This window comes from Scardinius erythrophthalmus, assembly GCF_964197995.2.
Source record: "Scardinius erythrophthalmus genome assembly, chromosome: 19".
NCBI classification, from domain to species: domain Eukaryota; kingdom Metazoa; phylum Chordata; class Actinopteri; order Cypriniformes; family Leuciscidae; genus Scardinius; species Scardinius erythrophthalmus.
The window spans coordinates 13,410,972-13,432,578 of NC_138239.1; the positions used below are offsets into that span (position 1 = coordinate 13,410,972).

The following is a 21,607-nucleotide window of genomic DNA, read 5'->3' on the forward strand; positions in this document are numbered from 1 at the left end:
CGAAGCCTGTGGGACGTGTGTTCCTTCGTGGAAATGTGAGCAAACAGGGTCACGGATTCGCTTTTGTCCTGTAGTACAATGTCACATAATCAACAACCAGCCAGGGTCAAAGTTAATTAACACTTATCACGCCATCTCAAAATACGCTCGTGTGTTTGGTGCAACCACGGTGCAACACTGATCTATTGGAGGAAATAATATGGCTATGGTCTGTACAATATGGCAATACTTTTATTTTATTAATAATAATTTTATAAATTATACAAGGCATATTGGCCATATAGATGTAACAGAGTTAAATGTATGAATTAGCTTTTCACTTAGTTTTGATGCATTGTCAGCAAGGATGTAACCTGATATTTGGTTTGGGTTCAAATTTTAAGAATCTCCCATTGGAAAAACCCATTTTGATTAACTGATCTAAATACTGGGGAGAAAACCCTTGTGTTTTTTGTCTGTTTCACCATCCTAATTGAAATCAACGGATTCACATTTCATTGAGCTAAAATATACGTAAAACCCATAAGCGGCACTTCAAAATTTTAGTCAGTGATCTTCAATATGAGACTGGTGCATCTCATTGTTAAATTATTCAGAGTGTCAGGCCTTGAAAGCCCAGCGGAGGTGCCGATTGAGCGCCATTCGGATAAACGAGAATTCTAGTGTTTTAATTGTGAAACGAGGGCCGGCCCACTGGGCCTTCATGTCCATTCCGTTCCTCTCCAGCACGCAACATGAAACGGGTCTTAGGCCACCTTTAAGTGGTTTCCACGGAAACTGCCCATCCCCTAGAGAGGTTTGCATAATTAAATTAAGGCTCTTTTGTATGTCAATTAATTAAAAGCAGGGACAGGTCTTTAAGGCTCTGCACTCATCAGAATCGCAGGTCGCGATGGATGGATTCAGAATGTTTTCACAACTGTGGCACCTCAATAAATTACCCCCATCACACTTTATTTGCGCTCTTTGTGTGGGAAAAATATCGACGAGAGTTTTAAATAATGAAGGAGAATGGGACAGCCTTTAAAGACACGGTGAGATGCTTCACAAGAGTACTTGAACGCTCCTGCACTCCTGTAATTGTTGTCACCAACACTTTTGAAGATGTGCGTTAACGCCACAAAAATGTCTCTCTGGTGTTTACCTGTTATTCTGTTGTGACTTGAGTGCTGTAAAGATGCACACACGCCACGAGCGGGAGATGGGCAGGTGCGTGTCCGGATGTCACATGGAGAGAGTGACTGTGCCCCTGTCTGTCAGCAGCTGGTCATCTCCTGTCCACATCCCTGAAATGGCCACTGACAGCTGTCGTGCCGTTTATGGCTGGCTCACAGCGGCCCGCTCCACTCGCAGTGCTTTTAAAGTGACAGCGCACGTTATCTGCCTGCTTTATTGAAGAGGTTGTGTTTGTGATAAAATGATGTGTGAAAAATAAATGTTGCCTTTTTTTCTTGTCTCCTCCTTTACATCAGGTGTGCGACTGGACCGTGTGCGCGGCGGAAGACAGAAGTACAAACGGCGGATAGATGCGGAAAACAGCCCCTATTTGAACCCTCAACTGGCTCTGCCGGCCAAAAAGCCATGTAAGAACTGCATTGTGTGCATTAAATGTCTTCACATTTATAAAGATATTTTTTCTTATATTTTTTAAAGAAGGGATTTTTGTTCTCACACACATACACACACTTATTTAAGCCATACTATTGTCATTATTTACTCATCCTTATGTTGTTCCAAACCTGTATAACTTACTTTCTTCTGCAGAAAACAAAAATCTTTCTATCTATCTATCTATCTATCTATCTATCTATCTATCTATCTATCTATCTATCTATCTATCTATCTATCTATCTATCTATCTATCTATCTATCTATCTATCTATCTATCTATCTATCTATCTATCTATCTATCTATCCACCTATCTATCCATTTACCCATCTATATATTTTTCCCCATACAGTGAAAGGCAATGGGGTCCAGTGTTGTTTTGGACCTCATTAACTTTCATCATATGGACAAAAACAGTTCAGACATTCTTCATATTTAAAATAATTTCTTCTGCGAGTAAACAGTTTTCATTTTTGAGTGAACCACCTTTTCAGTTTATATATTTCAAAAAATGAATTAAAAAAAAGATAAAATACAGTATCTTTCTCTAATATCTCAATGTCACCTTACAGTGGTCTTCCTTATTTCCAATGCACCAGGAAATTGGACACAAAACAAGAAAGACAGAGATGTAGTATATGACAGAGCCAATCGACAAAGATGTTTGTGTGTGTGTGTGTGTGTTAGGGGAGAGCGAGCGAGCACGAGAAGGAGAGAGAGGCCTAATCCGGATTAAATCCAATCTGGCAAAGACATCAAACCCACAATACCGGAGCTTCCGCGCTGTCAGACTGCTCTGCAAAGAGACAGCACGGCAGCGCTTAACAGATTTGTCCCTAAAGCCTTTTTACTTAATGGTAGCATATTCTCCTGGAATACAATATGCTTTTATGCATGATAGCAGCGGAAATAATCTTAATTATTACAGTGGTAGAAATCATTTTAGCAATACGGCGCTCTGAATAACCTTCTGCCTAATCCTACTGATCCCTCCTTCCAGGTTCAGGCTTATTTCCAGCCACCGAGAGCAACTTATTTGAAAGCTTATTCTCTATGTCCAGCTCCCATCCACTTTCATTACTTCATTTTTTTCCCCTTGCTATTGTATGTTAGCAAGATGTGGACTTTGCTCAGAGACAGTATAATGGGGAGGAGACGGACCACTCATAGAAAAATAAACAGGATGAATCTCTCAATATGTCGTTCTTCCATTTTTAATTCAAGTCTGTTTAATCTAGAATGAACATTTTTGGAGCTATAGAAGCTGCATTTATATTACCATTGGTATCATAATTTATTGCTCTTTTGAAATATGTTTTGAAACAGTTTTGTAGATTTATTTGGTTTTTACCCATTACCTACACAGAAAATAACTGTTTGGGGGAAAGTTTAAGACTTGCCTTCGCTTTGGTCTAAATTAAATTATGGATTCAAATATATATATATATATTTTTTTAACATAAATCCCCACTGATGGCTTTTTATCAGCTGGTAATCCAGAAGATGTCCACCCTTGCATGGGCGTACAGACAAATGTTTTGGTTTTGTGAGGCGTCTTCGTATTTTAGTGTAGTGTCCCATTAATAGAGGCTTTTATCAGTCGTTCTCTGAGCTCTATGTATCTTTTCTCACTTTCCTTTCTATCTCTTTCTCTATTTTCACAAACAGAGAGGAATAGCCATGGTCCCAGCCTACCTGATTGATTATTTGCACATAACAAAGGCATGGGGTTTGGAAATTGGGTTGCATTGATTCTAATTAGGGAAACATTAAATAAGATTTACCTAGAGATAGCACTTACAGGCTCCCCCACTCCCTGGAGTAGCAGGGCTGGGCTGATTGATCCATTTCTTCCCCTCCTCCAACACACACACACACACACACCTCAGAAGTTAATGCTTTTTAATTTAGTGATCCGTTTTGTCCTCGGACCTCAAACACAGATGCAATGGGCTTAAAGTGATTCATCTGGGCCTTGCAAACACACAGATATACACACAAAGATTGCAGTGCTGTATTTGGCTTCTGTCTGTCTATCATATTGCATTGACATAGATGATTAAACAGCAAATGAATTTCATTTAACTGTAAGGGTGTCGCTAATTACCTATTCCAATCTCCCTCACCTCCGCAATCCGATCTGAAATGTGTGTCCTTTCTCTCATTAGATTGACAGAATACCTCGAACACAAATCTTTATATGCACAATTCAGCGTAATCCACAGTGGGAATCAAATGGATTTGAATTTTTAAAAAATCTCGTTTTCTACAGCAATAGTTCTCAACCAAATTGTATTTTTTTTTTACATTTTATTTTTAATTATTTTTATTTCTTTATTGTAGTGCAGTTTCATTTGGCCAACATGAAAAGCCCCCATTACTAAAAATCACAAATTGTAAATATTTTTATATAATATAAATATATATTTATATAATATACATTTTCTTTCCTGAATATAAACAATTTTGATGGGCAAAAAAAAAATAAAAACCTGGTTATTGAAGCAAAACAGGTTAAGAACCACTGCTCTACACCATCAAATTCTCTCCTAACCTATGAACAAGAAACCAAAAATACTTTTATTTTCGATTACAAATGACACCAGGCAATGATTCATAGACCAAAAACAGCTTTTTCAGTACCACAAACATCATCTTTCCGCCCAAAGAAAACAACTCTGCCAATATTTCATGTTATCTGATTGCTTTCTTTGCTACTGAACCAAACACTATATGACCTTGCTGGTATAATCCCAATCTGTTTCTTTGTTCTCCCCTCGGTGTTCAAATACAGTCCCCTTTGGCTGCCTTGCAGATAACAAGATTGTGTCTCACTTGCTGGTGGCGGAGCCTGAGAAGATCTACGCCATGCCTGACCCCACAGTGCCCGACAGCGACATCAAAGCCCTGACCACGCTCTGCGACCTGGCGGACAGGGAACTGGTGGTCAACATTGGCTGGGCCAAGCATATCCCAGGTAGGACATGAGCAGAACTACAGATTATATGCAACTACAGGTAAACTCTCAGTGTGAACCGTGGATTGGATGTTCTGGCGTAAGACAGTTATTTTATACGAGTTTGAAAATATTTTAAAAGGTTACATAGGATATTAAATATCTAATAAATTTTTTAGAAAAATGTTAGAACAAAAAGAAAGTAACTCAATAATACAGTGGGGCCAAGAAGTCTGAAAATGTTTCTATTAATTCCAAAAGCAATGCTTCTATTCCATCACAAATTATCAGTATTACAGTGAGTGAATAAGTTAACTGAAATATGAAATTAATTTCATCTGTTAATGTTTGTCATCAAACTTATCCAGCATGATTTGAGAATCTTGTGATTCTTGAAAGCAATTTTTTCTTATTTATTTATATTTTTTCTTTGTTTTAGATTTTTCTGCATCCTAAAACCCTTTATTTATTTTCGGATTTAAATTACATTTAAACCTGAAAATAAACCAATGTAGTCTCAGAATTTTGTATTCCACTGCATGTGCAAAAACTGAAGGAAAAAACAAAGTAAAGCACGTTTGAGTAATTGCTGTTTTCAGCAGGAGCAAAACACTATGCTGAAACAAACAAAGCTGTGCCTTGTCAATCAAGGACATTTGCCATCACCCAGGCCACCAGTGGCACAGTCCTTAGGTCAGCATTTTTCCACCCTCTGTGACAGCAGACAGGGATCAATTTGTTTAGTTTTAGCTTAATTTCTTCCTCAGTATAGCACGATATCCATAGGAGTGGAGGGGAGGCATTTTCACCTGCTGTTTCAGCCAATCAGCAGCCTTGTTGAAAGGATTCCTGACATTAGCCATGAACGATAAAGGCATGACTGACCATGATTGAAGTGTCCTCCTCTTTCTTTCTCTCTCTCTCTCTCTCTCTCTCTCTCTCTCTCTCTCTCTCTCTCTCTCTCTCTCTCTCTCTCTCTCTCTCTCTCTCTCTCTCTCTCTCTCTCTCTCTCTCTCTCTCTCTCTCTCTCTCCCTCTCTCTTTCTACTGCTGCTTATTGCCCATCTCCACAAGACAGAATGAGGAGTTTCCAGTAATCTGCTTAACAAAGCCCTTCTTTTGCATTTAATCTGAGCCGGCCCTGGTCACAGAGAGTGGCGGCCCACTTCATCCCTCACTGTTTGAAAAGAGCTTCCCATAGGTGACTGACTCTGGAGCGAGAGAAAAAATGAGGTGAAGAGAAAGAAAGCTCTGAAATCAGACTATAGTAAGAGTGGTTAACTTAGAAAGAAAGGAGGAAGAGACTGAGTGGTAGTTTCACGCCATGTGAACATACTCACATGCCCAGATTCTTTTATGAGATTTATTCAACCACTTTTACCTACAAAAGGATCCAGCCTTTTAACCAAAACATGATAGCACCTTGATTAGCTGCACAGGAAGTTGTGTTGTAGTTCCCTTTGTGCTGTAGATATGACTGTGCTAATACTGGCCCAGGGCAATAGTGCCACACAAGCCATAAAACGGGCTTAAAGCTCATCAGAGTGCCAATTTCCTGCCAGGCACGAGATGCAGGATTGTGAGGTTATTTCTGCTGCTCCATGCCAGATTGACCCAGACTTACCCTGTGGATTTAATGGGATTTTCCCTGTGTGCAGGAAGCCACACCGCTGGAGCTTCTGGAATGTGGCACATGTTGTGTATATAGTATAGTATAGCAGACTATACTGTAGTGTAATGACACTACGCTTCGATTTTTTTTTTTTTTTTTTGCATTAAGGATGAATTAAAAAAGTGATTAAAAGTGGCAGTAAAACATTTATGATGTTTTTGAAACTTGTATATAGACTGTGTATATATGTATGTGTATATATACAGTATATATATAGTGTTTATATACTATTAATATAATAATAATATACTACTGTATAGTGTGGTGCAATACAGTGGCTATTATTCAGGCTCAATAATTTTTGCTCGTCAAGCCAGTTTTGTGAACTTTAAGTTTTATAGTAATCAGTATAAGTGTATCTAGACATTTCTATTTAAATAATTATGCAAAATACAGTTTTTGCACAAAATATTAAGGACTACATTTTCTCAGTTTATTCGTCATTGGCAGGTATGGCAACAAAACAAAAATCAGTATTTTATTGCACAGTACAGTATACCATACTGTAGAGAAACAGAATGTATGAGTTTTCCCGTCATTTATTTTTCAGGCTAAGAAGTGTCCGTTATGTTTCAGTCTGTATATGAACTTCTGCACACTCTGTGTGTATGCATTTGCACATTCATAGCTTTTTTTTTTTCCTGCGCAGTGTTCGTATGTGTTAGTTCTCTTCATAGGCGTCTGTTCAGAAAGCAAACAGTGGAGTCTCTCGATTGGCAGTGTACATTTGGCGTCAGAGTTCACATTCTATGAACGATTGCTCAGCAGAAGAGAGATGATTGTATGATTAGACCTCGGCAGGCAATTCTGTGTCTGTTTGAAGAGGAAGGAGCCCCCTCATCTCCGGAGCAGGTATTCCTGCGGCTCTCATCTCCTCCTGCTCCTTGCGCTCCGATTGCCACTGTATCCTGATGAAAATTTCCAAAGAAAAGTGCGAGATACAGTATAAAGTTCCATTCCTACTCATGACTTTTTTTTTTTTCAATTATGTTTTTTTATTTATTTACCCTCACACAATCAGACAGACACGCAAAGCCTCCTGTTAGCCTCCCCTAACCCTCAGCCACAGCTCCATGCGCGCATTCCTCTCTTTTCCGACTTGTTTATCTGTACGGTTTCTATGGTACAGTAATTTTTTTTAATCAAATTGATGAAGGCCTCCATTCTCCCCGAGAGCCCAAACCAATTTATGGCTCATGATACGGCGGCTATGTTGCTAACAGACGTAACAAACTGTCAGCCTTTCGCACAGAAGCTAATTTGAAGTCATTAGGTGTGCAGCGTACGGGCAACAATTTGTTACGGTGGTTAGGAGCGCCGCTGACATTTCTGAGCGCCTTCGCTTACGATCTGTCCTAGGCGAAGAGCAGGCAAATTGTAAACTAATTTAAACATCACTCAGTATTACTGGAGCTGCCGCTGCGGAGAGCTGGCGGATAATGAAGCAGTCTGTGTTTTGCGGAATAGAGTTAAAGACGCCTCGACGGCAGCTCCCTCCGCTGGCGGCGCAGACACGGACGCTCCTTTCTGATTGCTTTTTTAATAGTTCTCCCCTTCTCCCTCCTCTGATCATTTACATGCTCACATAGGCCATGAAAACATTCGATATGGTTTACAAACACACGACGAGAGAGGGTGTCTGAACAAAACCCTGGCGTCACGCGTTCCTGTAAGCCTGGCATTATGGAAGACGGAAGGATTTGGAAATGTGATATTAACTCAATACGAGGGAGGAAAAAGGCAGAAAATGACATAATGTGGATTAGGGTGAGGAATCTCATTTGCGAGATTAAAGCATTCAGGCTGTAATTTTATTTTAGCATTTAAGCCGCACGTGGGGAGGGGAAAGAGCAAACGTTTGTAGCTGAAAAAGCGGGAGCGAAAAAAAAAAAAAACTACTTTTATCTGTAAATAGAGTTAGTGTCCCCTCACACTGGCCTAGAGGAGTAGAGAAAAAAAAAGAAACTGTGTTGTATTCATGCTGTAATTTTTATTTTTGCGTTCAATCTGCACGGGGGGGAGCAAAGAGCAAACATTTGTAGCAGAACAAGGTGGGAACCAAAACCCTGTGCTTTTATCTGTAAATAGAATTAGAGTCTCCTCGCGCCAACCGGGAGGAATCCAAATAAATGAAAACGCGCTGTCATACGGTTGTGACATGCCTTATCGTAACACAGCGGCACACAATGGAGGGCGGTCGCACTTGACTTGATGAGCGAGCTACAAGAATGGCCGGTGAACGGACCGTCACTGGCTTTTTAGCATGACAGGACCCTCACTATTACAGGCCCTTTATGCAGGCTGAAATTGCTCGGGCTTCTCCCATTCTTGGTCCTATCTCAGGGACTTTCTCTCTTTCTTTATTTCCCTTTCAATTTTCACTGGCACGCGGATAAGCGTGTGCTAACACAATATGATTGAGCTGTAAAATGGAACCCTGTCGACTCTAATCTTTTTTATGTAGATACCGAGGTACTGCCACACTCCACTTCATTCCTCTGCCTCCCCCACCTCCATCTTTTTTCCCTCTCTTGGCTTTCTACACCTTCCTGTCCCTCTCTCCTCTGGCCTGGCCTGTCTCCCGCTCCCTCAATTGTCAGGGCCAGTGCATTCGTAATAGGTTCAGGAGAAGGAGAGAGTCATGGAAGCCTGACTCCTACTCAAATATCTCAGTGAGGTTTCTCGGGGTGTAATAAACGATTACGTGCTTGCCGGACAGACGTGCCGTGGGATTAGCATATTCGCACGGAAACCTCGTTAGGAAAAAAAACAGGAGGTGCTTACTCAGTGCAATCTGCAGACGTGATTGAGGTGTCATCATTATTGGTTGACCTGTGTATACGGGGCTTAGTGGCCTGTTCTGGATACGAACAATAGCAATTAAAGTTACCCTGGCAAAGCGTGCACAACTGCCCCAAGGCTGCAGCCATGAACGCAACATGTGTGGGGTTTTTTATGCTTTATTTATTTCATTCTGGCTCTGTCTCTGGCACTGGGTGGACGATGAGATGTCTTAATCAGGAGCTGAGCAAGGGATTTATCTAAAGCACAGGTTTGCTTTCTCCATGAGCCCTTTCCCAGCCTCTAATCTTCAGGATGGAAAAACACACTGGAGATAGAGGTCTTACAATCACTCTTAGCGTTGTAATACAGTGCTGAAATAATGCACATTTCACACCAGTGTTTCCTATATGTGAGTCTGTATGTATGTATATATATATATATATATATATATATATATAGTAATAATAATTATAACACAATAAAACATCAAAATAAATAATATAGACAGTAACAAAATATATTACCAAAATAAAAATAATATTTATATGTATACAAACATTTAATATACAGTATACAGAATATATTTAAATATTCTATAGTTTTAATATATGTACATTTATTGTCATTATTTATATATTAAATATTTAATTTTATAGCTTAATGCTTTTCATTTAAATGAACTGATTTTTTTATTATTATTATTGTAAATGTGTCTATTTAAGTACACATTGTGGAATGAATAACCGAGCGAAACGAGCGATATCATATGTATGCATATGTAAAATAACGCGATCATCAACATTAAACAGCATATAAATCAAATCTGCCTAACGTTACCGAATGAAATGTTGACCCAGGATGAGGTATAGGACTGTGCGAGCTTTGGTGGTGTTGATGGACTCGATACGCCATCTATGTTTTGATCATTGTTCTGAATCCCATCTAGACATAATGTTTGACAAAAACGCGATTTTCTCCGCTTTTAGCTCAAAATGTTGCTTTTTTAATGAAACTTACCCACATTCAAGTGTTTATAAAAAAGACTCCATTCAGTTAGAATAAAACTTTTTTTTTTTTTTTTTTTTTTAAGCAGAGGATCTGTTCTTTCTTTGATTTATTGCATAGATATTCATGAATATAACAATATTCTGGGGGCCTTGAAAATTTTATGAAAATGGTCAAAAATTCTAGCGGTGGCTGGCAAAAAATGCTGGCTGGGAAAGAGTTAAACGAGCTGACTCTAGGGCTGGGACGGTATGGATTTTTTCTTACCGCGGTTGAAAAGCAAGAAATTCCCGCGGTATTGCGGTAAACCGCTTTAAACCTCAACCCCCCTCCCCCAGGTTTTTTTTTTCTGCGAGTTGCGGCTGGAACAACAAAGAAAGTGTGGCAATGATAATCTCAGGTAGTGTTTATGTGCTTTATTTAATGTTAAAAGCATGCAATGTGACTTTGAATATCGTTCAGTGCTCCAGCTTTGTAGCTGTAAAAGCAACAATGGATAATTCACCTCTGATCTTGAAATTAAACAAATGGAAACAAGAACGTTCAAACTGTGAACATACAAGTGTATTCTTTGACAAATATTGTTTTAGTAACTTAGTAGCCTATGTATTTTTAATAATGTTTAAATGGTGTAATATTTGTGAATTTGATTATGTAGCCTACTTATCCATTTTCTTGCAAGTGCCGTCAAGATTACTCTCTGTGAGTGTGCACTTGCCGCGACTCCGCGAGGGTTGACAAATGCGGTCTTCACGTGAGAGAATTGTGTTAAATAAGCACGTGCAATTAAAAGCTGAGGTCCTGCTTTTACTTTTTTTTTTTGTTTTTTGTTTTTTTTACGGTGCGGCTTGGATGCGGCGTCCGTCGAAAATAGACTAGACGCTTCTGAAACGCGCCGCGTCGTGGCTGTTAACACAAGCATTGACTAGAGTGGGCGCGATCAGCTCCGGTAGCCGCGTCGCAGGCGTAACGCGGCACAGAGTGTAAATAAGGGGTTATATAGTCGAAAGCCTATACAAATGGAATGTTATTATGTGTCATGGAACAACTTGCGATAGGTCGGATTTGCTCCATCTTTTGATGATAAGTTTTGTTTAGAAAACCTTGAATCCATGTAAGACACAATGTTATTAGACACAATCCATGTCATTAGAACCAATGAATCCATGTCATTAGACACAACATGAACACATGTGAAGGCCAGTGTTTATTTTTTTATTTTTTATTTATTTTTTTGCGGTGATGACGGTGACGAACTCAGACCCGCGGTAGGCGTCACGTGACCGCGGTATTGCGGTAATGCAGTAACCGTCCCAGCCCTAGCTGACTCATAAGAGTAATTTGTTCATGAATCAGACTACACTAGTCATGCTCTGTCTTTCTTTCAGTGCAACCAGTGATGATGTTATAGAAAGTGAAAGTGTAAAGACGTGTTTATTTGACATAATTTCACAGTACATGGTCTGCTTATCTCATCACATTCAATTCATACTGCTGGCTCACAAGTTCTACTCATGAAAACACAGAGTCACGGCTCCATTCGCCTTTCTTCTTGGTGTAGTCCCTCCCTCTTTCTCACTCCAGTCTCATTTTGACTGAATGCGCTTGCTAGTTTTGTCTCATTAGCTCTGTGAACCCACTGGAGGAAGAGCTAATCATATGTAAACATAATTATCTGCAAACTGGAGTAAGCCCTCTTATTTCTCCTCACTGATGCTGGCGTGCCTGCCAGTGCAGTCCCAGATGTGATTTTTGGGACCCTCCTCCACTTCTCTGCCCTGGATGAGAGGAGAAAACCCATTCGTGACACCCCCACCCCCACCCCCACCCGATATTCCCACTCCAACCAATCTCTAAATGAGGCCTTGTCTGTCACCACCCTCAGCCTGACACACTGCAAATATTGATTAATAGATGCCCTAAGCTCCTTTTAGCAAATCAAATTTTCACTTTTAGCAGGGGTTTCACTCCTGATACATTCAGCAAAGTGAGACACACTAAATTAAGTCTGACACTCAGAGAAAAGGGCTCTACAGACAGAGCAAAGATAGGAGAAATGTGTGTCAGAGAGATGTGCTTTTTTTATTGGTGTGTTAACATAGTTCAAAGGTCATGATCACATAAGTTCTCTTCAATTGCATTTCTCGTTATTACTTTGAAGTGATATAAATCTGTAAATTGGTCATTATAGACAAAACAGAGTAGTAGTTGGTGATGAAATGAGCAGTTATCTTCTCAAGGTTGTGTTTGTGAGATTTTGTTCAGGGGAAGGCCGTGTCAGCTCATAAATAACCACGGCACAGAATACTGGATGAGTTCCACATCTTCATACTGATGTGCTGCCTACAGTCTGTGACATTATTGACTCAGGTGTCTGAATGATGCCTGACTCTACTTTTACTCCATTACACACAAATTTGTCCTTTTTGTGCATGTCGATATGTGGACTATGTGCTTCTTTTTCTCTACACTGATCTCTCACTCCATTTTCTTAGTGTGTGTCTCTGTCTTCTTAACCTATATTTGAGGATATTAATTACCTAAAGTCTCATTATTCTAAAGACAGTGTTTGTGTAAAGATATTTATAAATCATTTACTTTGGTAATTTTATATCTTAGGACTAGGCTTAGGGATAGTTTATGCAAAATGGAAAATTCTGTTATTTATTTGCTCACCCTCATTTATTTTTATTTTTTTCAAACCTTTATGATGTTGTTGTTGTTGTTGTTTCTTAACAAAAGCAGAATTTTGAAGAATCTTTAAGCAAATTGTCCTTATTGTGAGTCATAGTGACCATAACAAAGGCAACAATGTTATAATTGTGTGTGTGTGTGTGTGTGTGTGTGTGTGTGTGTGTGTGTGTGTGTGTGTGTGTGTGTGTGTGTGTGTGTGTGTGTGTGTGTGTGTGTGTGTGTGTGTGTGTGTGTGTGTGTGTGTGTGTGTGTGTGTGTGTGTGTGTGTGTGTGTGTGTGTGTGTGTGGACATGTTTTTCTACACCGGTGGGGACTTAAACCTGAATGCACACAGACTCATGGGGACTCATGTCACCGTGGGGACCTAAATTGAGGTCCCCATGGGTACAAAAGCTTATAAATCATACAGAATTTGTTTTTTTGAAAATGTAAAAATGCAGAATGTCTCCTGTGATGGGTAGGTTTAGGGATAGGGACAGTGTAAGGGGATAGAATATACAGTTTGTACAGTATAAAAACCATTACGTCTATGGAGAGTCCTCACAAAGATAGTGCACCAGACATGTGTGTGTGTGTGTGTGTGTGTCTGTGTGTGTGTCTGTGTGTATGTGTGTGTGTCTGTGTGTGTGTGTGTGTGTGTGTGTGTGTGTGTGTGTGTGTGTGTGTGTGTGTGTGTGTGTGTGTGTGTGTGTGTTTTATATTACATATTTCAAATTCAGCAGGAATTGATTATGTTAGTAACACATGATGGATGTCTTGAAGTGATTATTGCTCACCATATTTAAGCATTGGTTTTCTTCTTGAAATTAATATAGATGTTCTCTTTTTTAGCTAATAGACTATGCATCACAGATTATGGAGTGAGTGTCCATCACACACAATCCCTAGCCTACACCACACCTCGCATGTAAACACGCCTGTCTTAGCCTGTTGGAAATGCAACTGTCAGAAGTCAGATTTGCATCATGCTTTGCACTCACACTCACATTTGTTTTCACATGACAAAGCTCTGCATTATGCGTGTGTTTATCTGTCCCCTCGCATGTTGGCCTTTATAAAGTACACATTTGCTTTTATAAAGGCCGTAAGAGAGCTGACTAGGTGTGACAGTAACCTTCTGGCCTGTCACCAGCGCTGCATTCTTACCAACCCATCAGGCCCTGTGTCTACCCCACAACCAGCGGGGGGCGGCCCTGTGTGATTGGCCGTTGAAAAAACAAGGCATTATTGCTCATTTTTCCCTCTTATTAGTTTGATTACATTTGCAAATCAAATCAATCCATCAGGCGGTTTGTGAAGGGCTGCGTCCTGCAATCTGAAAGGGCCTCCTAGTAATCTCCATCTAATAAGATGCAAATGTGTCACATCAGTAAGTAACCAATAAATCATTGCTGTGTCTACGCCAATCATTAACCATCAGAATGAACAGTCAATTTTTAGTATTTTCAATTTGTGATATGCAAGTGGAATATAAAGATAGATGGACGTAATTATACAAACCAAACTCTATTTCAGTCCCCTCATCTTCAATAGCAAATTTGCTGGGAGGTAGAACAGGCCTGTCATCATATTATGATTATTATTATTATTTTATTTTTTCTAGCAGTTCATGCAAAGTTCACAGGCAAGGCTCAAAATGGCCCTCCCCTGAAACCCCACCCCAAAGTATCAGTTCAGGGGTGCATCATCTCCATCAGAGAGTAAGCAGGAAGGAAAATGGGATTGGATTTGAGCTGTCGGCCGACTCTGACGAATTATAACCTTGTGTGTGTGTGTGTGTGTGTGTGTGTGTGTGTGTGTGTGTGTGTGTGTGTGTGTGTGTACCCGTCCAAACGAGACTGTGAGTTAAACAAGCGGCTCTCGAAGATGTGCAACATATTGCCTCGGTCCTGTATGAGAGCCTAATCATGATGTAAATTATTATCGATGCGGTGGCAAGGCGACACGGCCCGTATATGGTCATGCCCAGTGTGTTGCTTATGAGTAATGGGATTGGCCATGTTTTTAACAGAGAAAGTGTCCTCTTCACATAGTGAAAAATGCAGAACACATCAGCAGTGCTTCACAGGTGCAGATTTACAGAAAATCTGAAATGACATTTGGAAGGAACCTCAGAGTAGAGTTGAGTCAATGACTGACACTTTTTTTTGGTAACACTTTATTTTATTTTACTAGATACTACATACATACTATAGTAAAACAGTAAATTATGCAACTAATCCTAAACCTAACCGTAACTCTACGGTAAGTACAGTTAATTCATATTACTCAGTACTTAAGTACAATTTAACTATGTGTAAAGTTTAACATTTAGACCTCTTTTATGATTTTCATCTTCAATATTATTTAAAAAAAATTAAATATTCTTAAAAAGAAAGATAATAATAAATAATACATATTATTTATGTATATAATATATTAATAATATATTCATAATTTTGAAAGGAAACAATCTAAAATGCAAGATTTGAATCTTTTAGTTTGATATTTGTTTGATTGTTTAACATTTTATGTATTTTTTATATATATTTTTTATTTCCTTTTTTTTTTTATTGTGGACACTTATTTATCATTGACCCATGTGCAGATCCTGAATGAGTTTCTAGCCAGTCCATATTCAAAGAGATTGAAAAGCAATACTGGTTCAAATACAGTACTCTCTCTCTCACACACATGGACGTCTCAACATCTAAGTGTCCTCCACCTCATCACCATATTTCATATTTGAATGTAAATTCACATTTAAATGTCTGCTACCTTCAGTGTGTCCAAAATGTTCTCCCTTCCTTTTTTTCCTCTTCTGAATTTCCCTCTCTGTCTCTTTTGTTGCAGTCCCTCAGGTATAGAGAGTTTCCCTCCACAGAACCTCTTCTGTACTTCTAAGGCCGAAGAGCCATTGTGTCTTGCAAAACTGGCATCAGCATATTCCTTTTTGCCTCATTTTTTCCTCCCTGCATATTTTGCACATAAAATGCGGCCCTCCTCAAATAAGCCCTTGTGTTTATCATGATCGATGCTTTCATGCATTACTCTGTTATATTATTCTCTCTGTTCTGAAATAGCTATATGTCACAGTGCAGGTTCTCTCACGTCCCTTATTATATTTTAATTTCTGTGTGTGTGTGTGTTTGTGTGTGTGTGTTAAAGGGACCGTTCACCCTGTTCCATATTTTTATGACTTTTTCTTTTGAGAAACATATATATTTTTTTGTCCATACAGTAAAAGTCAATGGGGTCCAAAACATGAACTTTCAGTGTATGGACAAAAAAAAAATACTGAACCATTTTTTAGTGGGTGAACTATTCCTTTAAGTGCATAAATGGCCATCCTACCTCATTGTCTCACTGTTTACTCACACCTTTACAAATTCCCAACACCCGGCTACTTCCTTCACACGCATCGCTGCCTTATTTCCAATTGCGTAATCAAAACACAGCTTTGAGGGTCGCTCGCGCCGGACGCTAAACAACATTTGGGTTTGTGCTGCGGATTTATAGTTTATCTTTATCTGTTGCTTCATCTGTGGGTAGCTATTACGCCAGCCGGGCCAGCTTATTGTTTGGGCCTGATAGATCTGTGTGCAGTCCATCACTTGGAGCCGTGCGCCCGGAAAGCCATCGGCCCGCCTGATGATGAAATACGAGCTATCAGCCTCAGTAATGGCTGTAAAATTTCATAATTACACGGCCTTTATTACATTGCATAATGACCCTGAAGCAGTATGGAACAATTAATTAAGATTTTCAGCCGTGGCTTTTGCAGAAATTAAAAGGTGCTCATTGCCGTGGAATGGGGTAATGTCTTGTCTCGGAAGCATTAAGGCGCGCTTTAAGCGTCTGCGTGCGTCGTTGACGCCGGAGTGTTTGTGAAAATGCGGGACATTCCTCTGCTTCTGTTTGTCTGGCCGGATCATGTTTGAGAGAGACGCTAATCCTCCAGTATGAAATTAATCCATGCAGTCAGGCCTCTATCGGAAAGATCTGGATGATTTTCCCCCAAATTTAATCTCCAATGATAAGCATATAAATAAAATGCTGCAGTAATCGCAGTTATTCCATGTTTTGGAGAAGAATGTATCATCAAAGATTTTTTCCTTGTGTTATTTTTTTTTCCACAACGTCCTGATGAGATACGGTTTGTCAATACAGCCTCGTAAGGGGCTTTATCGATCAGCATGGGAAAACAAATGAATCCGTATAAGTATTTGCCCCACACCCCTCCCGTATGCGCACACACACGCTCTCACGCTCCTGACTATATGCCGTGGCAAACTAAGGGGGCGTCTGAGGCTCAGACTTAAGCCCTTGCCTGGTGCATCCCGTGGCCTTTACTAACACATCCTTTTGTGCCTGATAGAACGACGGCAGTTGCGTTCGACGGACCTTGCCAGCGGGAGCCGCTTCGACCCCCGTAGGGGAGTCGCACATCAAAGGCATCCAACTGGCGCAGGAGTGAGGCGGAGAGCTCTAGAGCTCTGTGTAAACTACACTAATACCCCCTAATAGGAATTGGACAAAACTGCTGTCATTCCCGCAAACACACGAAAACCAGGAAGTACAGGGATGAACCGTACCGAACCCCAAGAGAAAGAGGAAAGAGGAGACATGTTTATTTTCTCTTTTTGCCACATTATTAATCTCATTAGTTCAACATAACTTTTCTGAAAACAGAAATCCAAATCCAGGTCAATCCTGAGCTTAATAATATCAACCTCCACCCTCCACCCTCAAGAGACACCTTTACATTCACCAACCTTAAGAGAGTCCGGGGAGAAATAGAGAAAAGGTGTAATTAAAATGTAAATATTGATATTTCATTGTTGGAAATGGCTTTTCGGCGCTGTGGTTAATGTCACTCCATCTGTGGATCCTCTGCAATGGAGGCTTTATTACAGTCCGGGGAGCTGCCGCCCTTCTCCGTGGCCGCCACCAGGGCACATGGGCTTGTTGCTGCCTCGTTTCCATATGCAATTAAGTGGAAAAGTACAGTCCGAACTGTAATCCATGCTATCTTAACCAGCTGTCTGGGTATATTTAGAATTAATCTCCACCACCAATCGGCCTTAATGTATGCAATTAAGAGTCTGCCGATTGCTAATTAGGTGCATTAGAATCAAGAAGCCATGCCAACGTGACGATGCAGCATCTTCTCTGCTTTAGGTGGAGCAAATCCTGCAAGACAACAGCAAATTATTTGTGTTATTAGTTGTGTCCTAATAATATGCAGGAAGATTTATTCTTTATTTATGGAGTATTGCACTTTTTTAATGCAATTCACTTAACCAGTGGGCAACTGATTTTGCTTTCATCTGACACATTTTCGATATTCAACAACAAGACATATAGGAAGGAAATTGATTTTATCAGTTGGGAAATGATTGGAATGTAAAAAATTGTATTAGTATATACCAAAATGGAGTCAGATGGTTGAAGCTAGTTGTGCATTTTACTGAAAGATTTTTATTTTTAGACTAATATGTACCACTTAATTGAGCACAATACATGTATAAAGACAATAAATAGTCAATTTTGTGACTTTACGAGTTTCAGTAGTCTAATTACAGTTGATAACCTTTGACCCCATTGCTTCACCCTCCTGCAGAATTAGCCTTCCGCTGATTGTTGTCGATTTCAAAAATTCGACTCAAAACGGAAACAAAATAATAAGTGCCAAAAAATATCATTCCATTTTTCCACAAAGAAAAGCCTGAGGGAAAATCACTCAATTCTGTTTAACTCTATTGAATGGTAGAGCAGAAGCCAGCAGCTGTTTAACACTGTAGCAGGGCACATGTGATCATGGTAAACGCTGTACGGCAGCATGCCTCATACTGACAGGTGAATATTTGCTTAGCCGCTAAATGGATGTGGACAGCTATGGTGGTGTTAATGTGTTTTCCTTCCTAAAAAGTGTGATTTTTCCCTCTTTCTCTCTCTGACTGGTGTTGTTTTGTGGAGATGAAAGGCGGCCGGTGATAAAAGCAAAGAGGAGCGCTGCGGCGGTTTGTGTGTATGCAGCTCCTGTCATCACTTCCCCTGTGTCCCCCCTCCTTGCTGAGATTGGAAGGGAGACTAAAGACCCGACTGTTTACACACACACAGAACACTCTTGTTTGCCTTTTCATGTTGTTTTTGATTTGTGCAAGACTTCTGTGGGCTAATATTTGCCATGTCTTTTAGTGGGAGTTGTTCTGGTGCAGGAGTTTTGCAGAAAGCTGGTTTAGCTGGTGAGGGAGTAGCGTCTGAGTGCCTCGCTGGGGCAGTAAATGGACAGACAGAGACTGGCATGGTGGTTGTTCCTGTCTCACCATGGACTTTGGCATCATTAGCCTCACCACAGGCTTATCTGTAAGCTTAGAGTAATCACCAATCAGCTGAATGTATTCCAAGAAAACATCCTTTTCATGGCTTGTTTGGAGATTGATGCCTCAAAGGATCTGTTTTAGGGACTCAAATACACAATAGTATAGAGGTGAAAAGAAATGGGAGGGGGAGGTGGTTAAAAATATATTAATATATTATCAAATTAAATAATAAAGAAGAAATTAAGCAGTTTCATGTTATAAATATCATCACAAATACTGTTTGCATTGGTATGCCAGTAGGTGGCAGCCAGGAGTGAGTCATTGAATCATTCATTCAGTCGATTTGTTCACAAGCACCAATTCATTTAGGAACAAGTCTTTATGAGCAAGTCGTGGAATAATTTTCTCAAACGATTCATTCTGAAACACTGATTGATTCAGGAAAGAAACAAAGCTCACTATTATATGTTGCTTTGGTTCTGCTGTGGATTAATTTGGAACTTTTTCCGTTGGTAGAAAAAACTACAAAAAAAGTAACTGGTAATATTGTATGAAATGCAAGTTAATCAATATTAACTTATTGTTTATTACTGAGCTGCAGTATAAAAGCAAAATTACTCTTAGAATTGTGCTGTTTTCCGGATATTGTTTATTACGTCTAGATTGTAAGTTTGTTGTTGTTTTATCTCTTAAGGCGATATGACAACTTAGACTACTAATATTCCTAAGTCTCACCTTCGGTCTCCCCAGCACTATTTTTACAAGTAGATTAGTCACTGTGTCATCATCGTCTTGACAAAGTGTGAAAGCAAATAGAGTGTATATTCACACAGGAGCTCAGGAGGGAACCAGGATACGTCAAATAAACATCCAGTGCAGTCTGCACGCAGAATAGAACTGATTCTCATTGCTCAAGCGTGTTCATTTACCCTGAAACCATGAGAAAATAAGCAGGGGTGTTGCTTAAAGTGAGACGGAGGAGCTGAGCGCACGTGTGTTTATATGATGGCTAAACAGCGTTGCTGAGGTGAAGTCTGCCTTGAGGAAGACGAGGAGAACGAACGACTGCGTATGTGTGTGTGTTTGTCTCAGCGGGCTCTCTCAGTGTGTAAACGTGCAGTCAGAAAAGATTTGGCAGACGGACGGCCGGTGGTTGCTGTGAGGCCTGGTGGTGAGCAGTCCTGCCCGGCAGGGGTTAACTTCGCATGGCTGCACCGCAGCCTCTTTCTGTCAGCCTGTGCTACACGCTGCTCCAATGCTTATTTCTTCTGAAAAGCCACTGCCGGTTTCACAAGGCCTCAGCCATCAGATACCTTCTACTGGTGTAACCTTCACAGATCCACATACTTAGCCTTTCCTCCCCATCTAGCACAAAGTGCATCAGTTTACTGAGAGAGAAAAGAGAGAGATAGAGAGAAGAAGAGAGATTGTGCCAGTGGCAAAGCCCCTTCAGTCCTGTTGCAGAGAGAGGGAGTCTGAGCTCTGAAGCTGGTCTCCGGGCTAAGAGAGTTAAATTGAGAGGACCTTACTGGAGATTGAACGCTGGATCAGATAATGCCTGTGTGTCATCAGGATGGGGCAGTCTGCTTTGTGTCTGCCAAATAAAAGAGACTGTTATCCAGTTACATGGCTTGCTTTTTCCAGCACAGAAGAAACGAGGCAAATTATTAAATATCAGAATATATGTTTAAAAATTAAACATTGTTTTCATATATATATATATATATATATATATATATGTGTGTGTGTGTGTGTGTGTGTGTGTGTGTGTGTGTGTGTGTGTGTGTATGTGTGTGTGTTTTTGTCTGTCTGTCTGTGTGTATATGTCTATGTGTGTGTGTAGACAGTCATGCCTTGTCTAGTGTCATGCCTGCACTGAGTCAATAAACTTCCTCTTGTTACAGGAAGTCCTTTGGGAAAAGAGTTGTACACATTTACCACAGCTGAAATGGCAGTGACGCGCTTTAATTCGGCTCTTTGGATCCTTTCTCACGCAGCAAAGCATCCAAAGGTGAACTGTAATCACAGTCGCCACTGAGCTCTTTTGTGAAATGAAATAACAGATGAAAAGAAGGGGAAAAAATGCATCTTTAAAGTTTGCCCTCGCGTAAATGTCAATAGAGAACCTTTTCCATCATCAGCAGTAAATTCACATTGATGGCTCTTTTCTTCTCTCTATCGATCCGGCCATGAGAACGTAGATTTGTATCTGTTAATTAATGCGTCCTGAAACAGCATTTGTATTAATCAGGGAGATAAGAAAAATTGGATGCCTGCACTGGCATGACAACCGTAAAAGCACGAGCCCCTGATAAAATCATTGATGGACCTCAATAAAGAGGGAAAAAAAGTTCTTCCTTCCACTCAATAAACTAATCATCCGGCTTTTAATTATTCTGCGGAGAGATGTGTGGAGATTGGGGAATGTGTAAATCTAATTATTTACTAACAGCAGTGGCTGAGAGGGAGGGCTGGGAGTGGCACAGGGGGAGCTCAAGGCGATGGGCTCCGTCCATCTGCCACTCCACAACCCCCTCCTCACCCGCCCCTGCCTTTATTTTGTCTCTCTGTTTGTCGCTCATT

General features: G+C 40.1%; 1 protein-coding gene across 7 annotated transcripts in view; it reads left to right on the plus strand.

The window, feature by feature from the left end:
• Window positions 1–21,607, plus strand: part of esrrga (estrogen-related receptor gamma a) — a 168,852-nt gene that overhangs the window by 137,521 nt on the left and 9,724 nt on the right. For 5 of the 7 annotated variants that reach the window (XM_081347600.1, XM_081347601.1, XM_081347598.1 and 2 more), the window contains 2 exons: window positions 1,473–1,583; window positions 4,404–4,586. In XM_081347600.1, coding sequence (XP_081203726.1) covers window positions 1,473–1,583; window positions 4,404–4,586 — 294 coding nt within the window. The remainder of the gene's footprint in view (window positions 1–1,472; window positions 1,584–4,403; window positions 4,587–21,607) is intronic. The other 2 variants (XM_081347597.1, XM_081347599.1) reach the window with 1 other exon arrangement.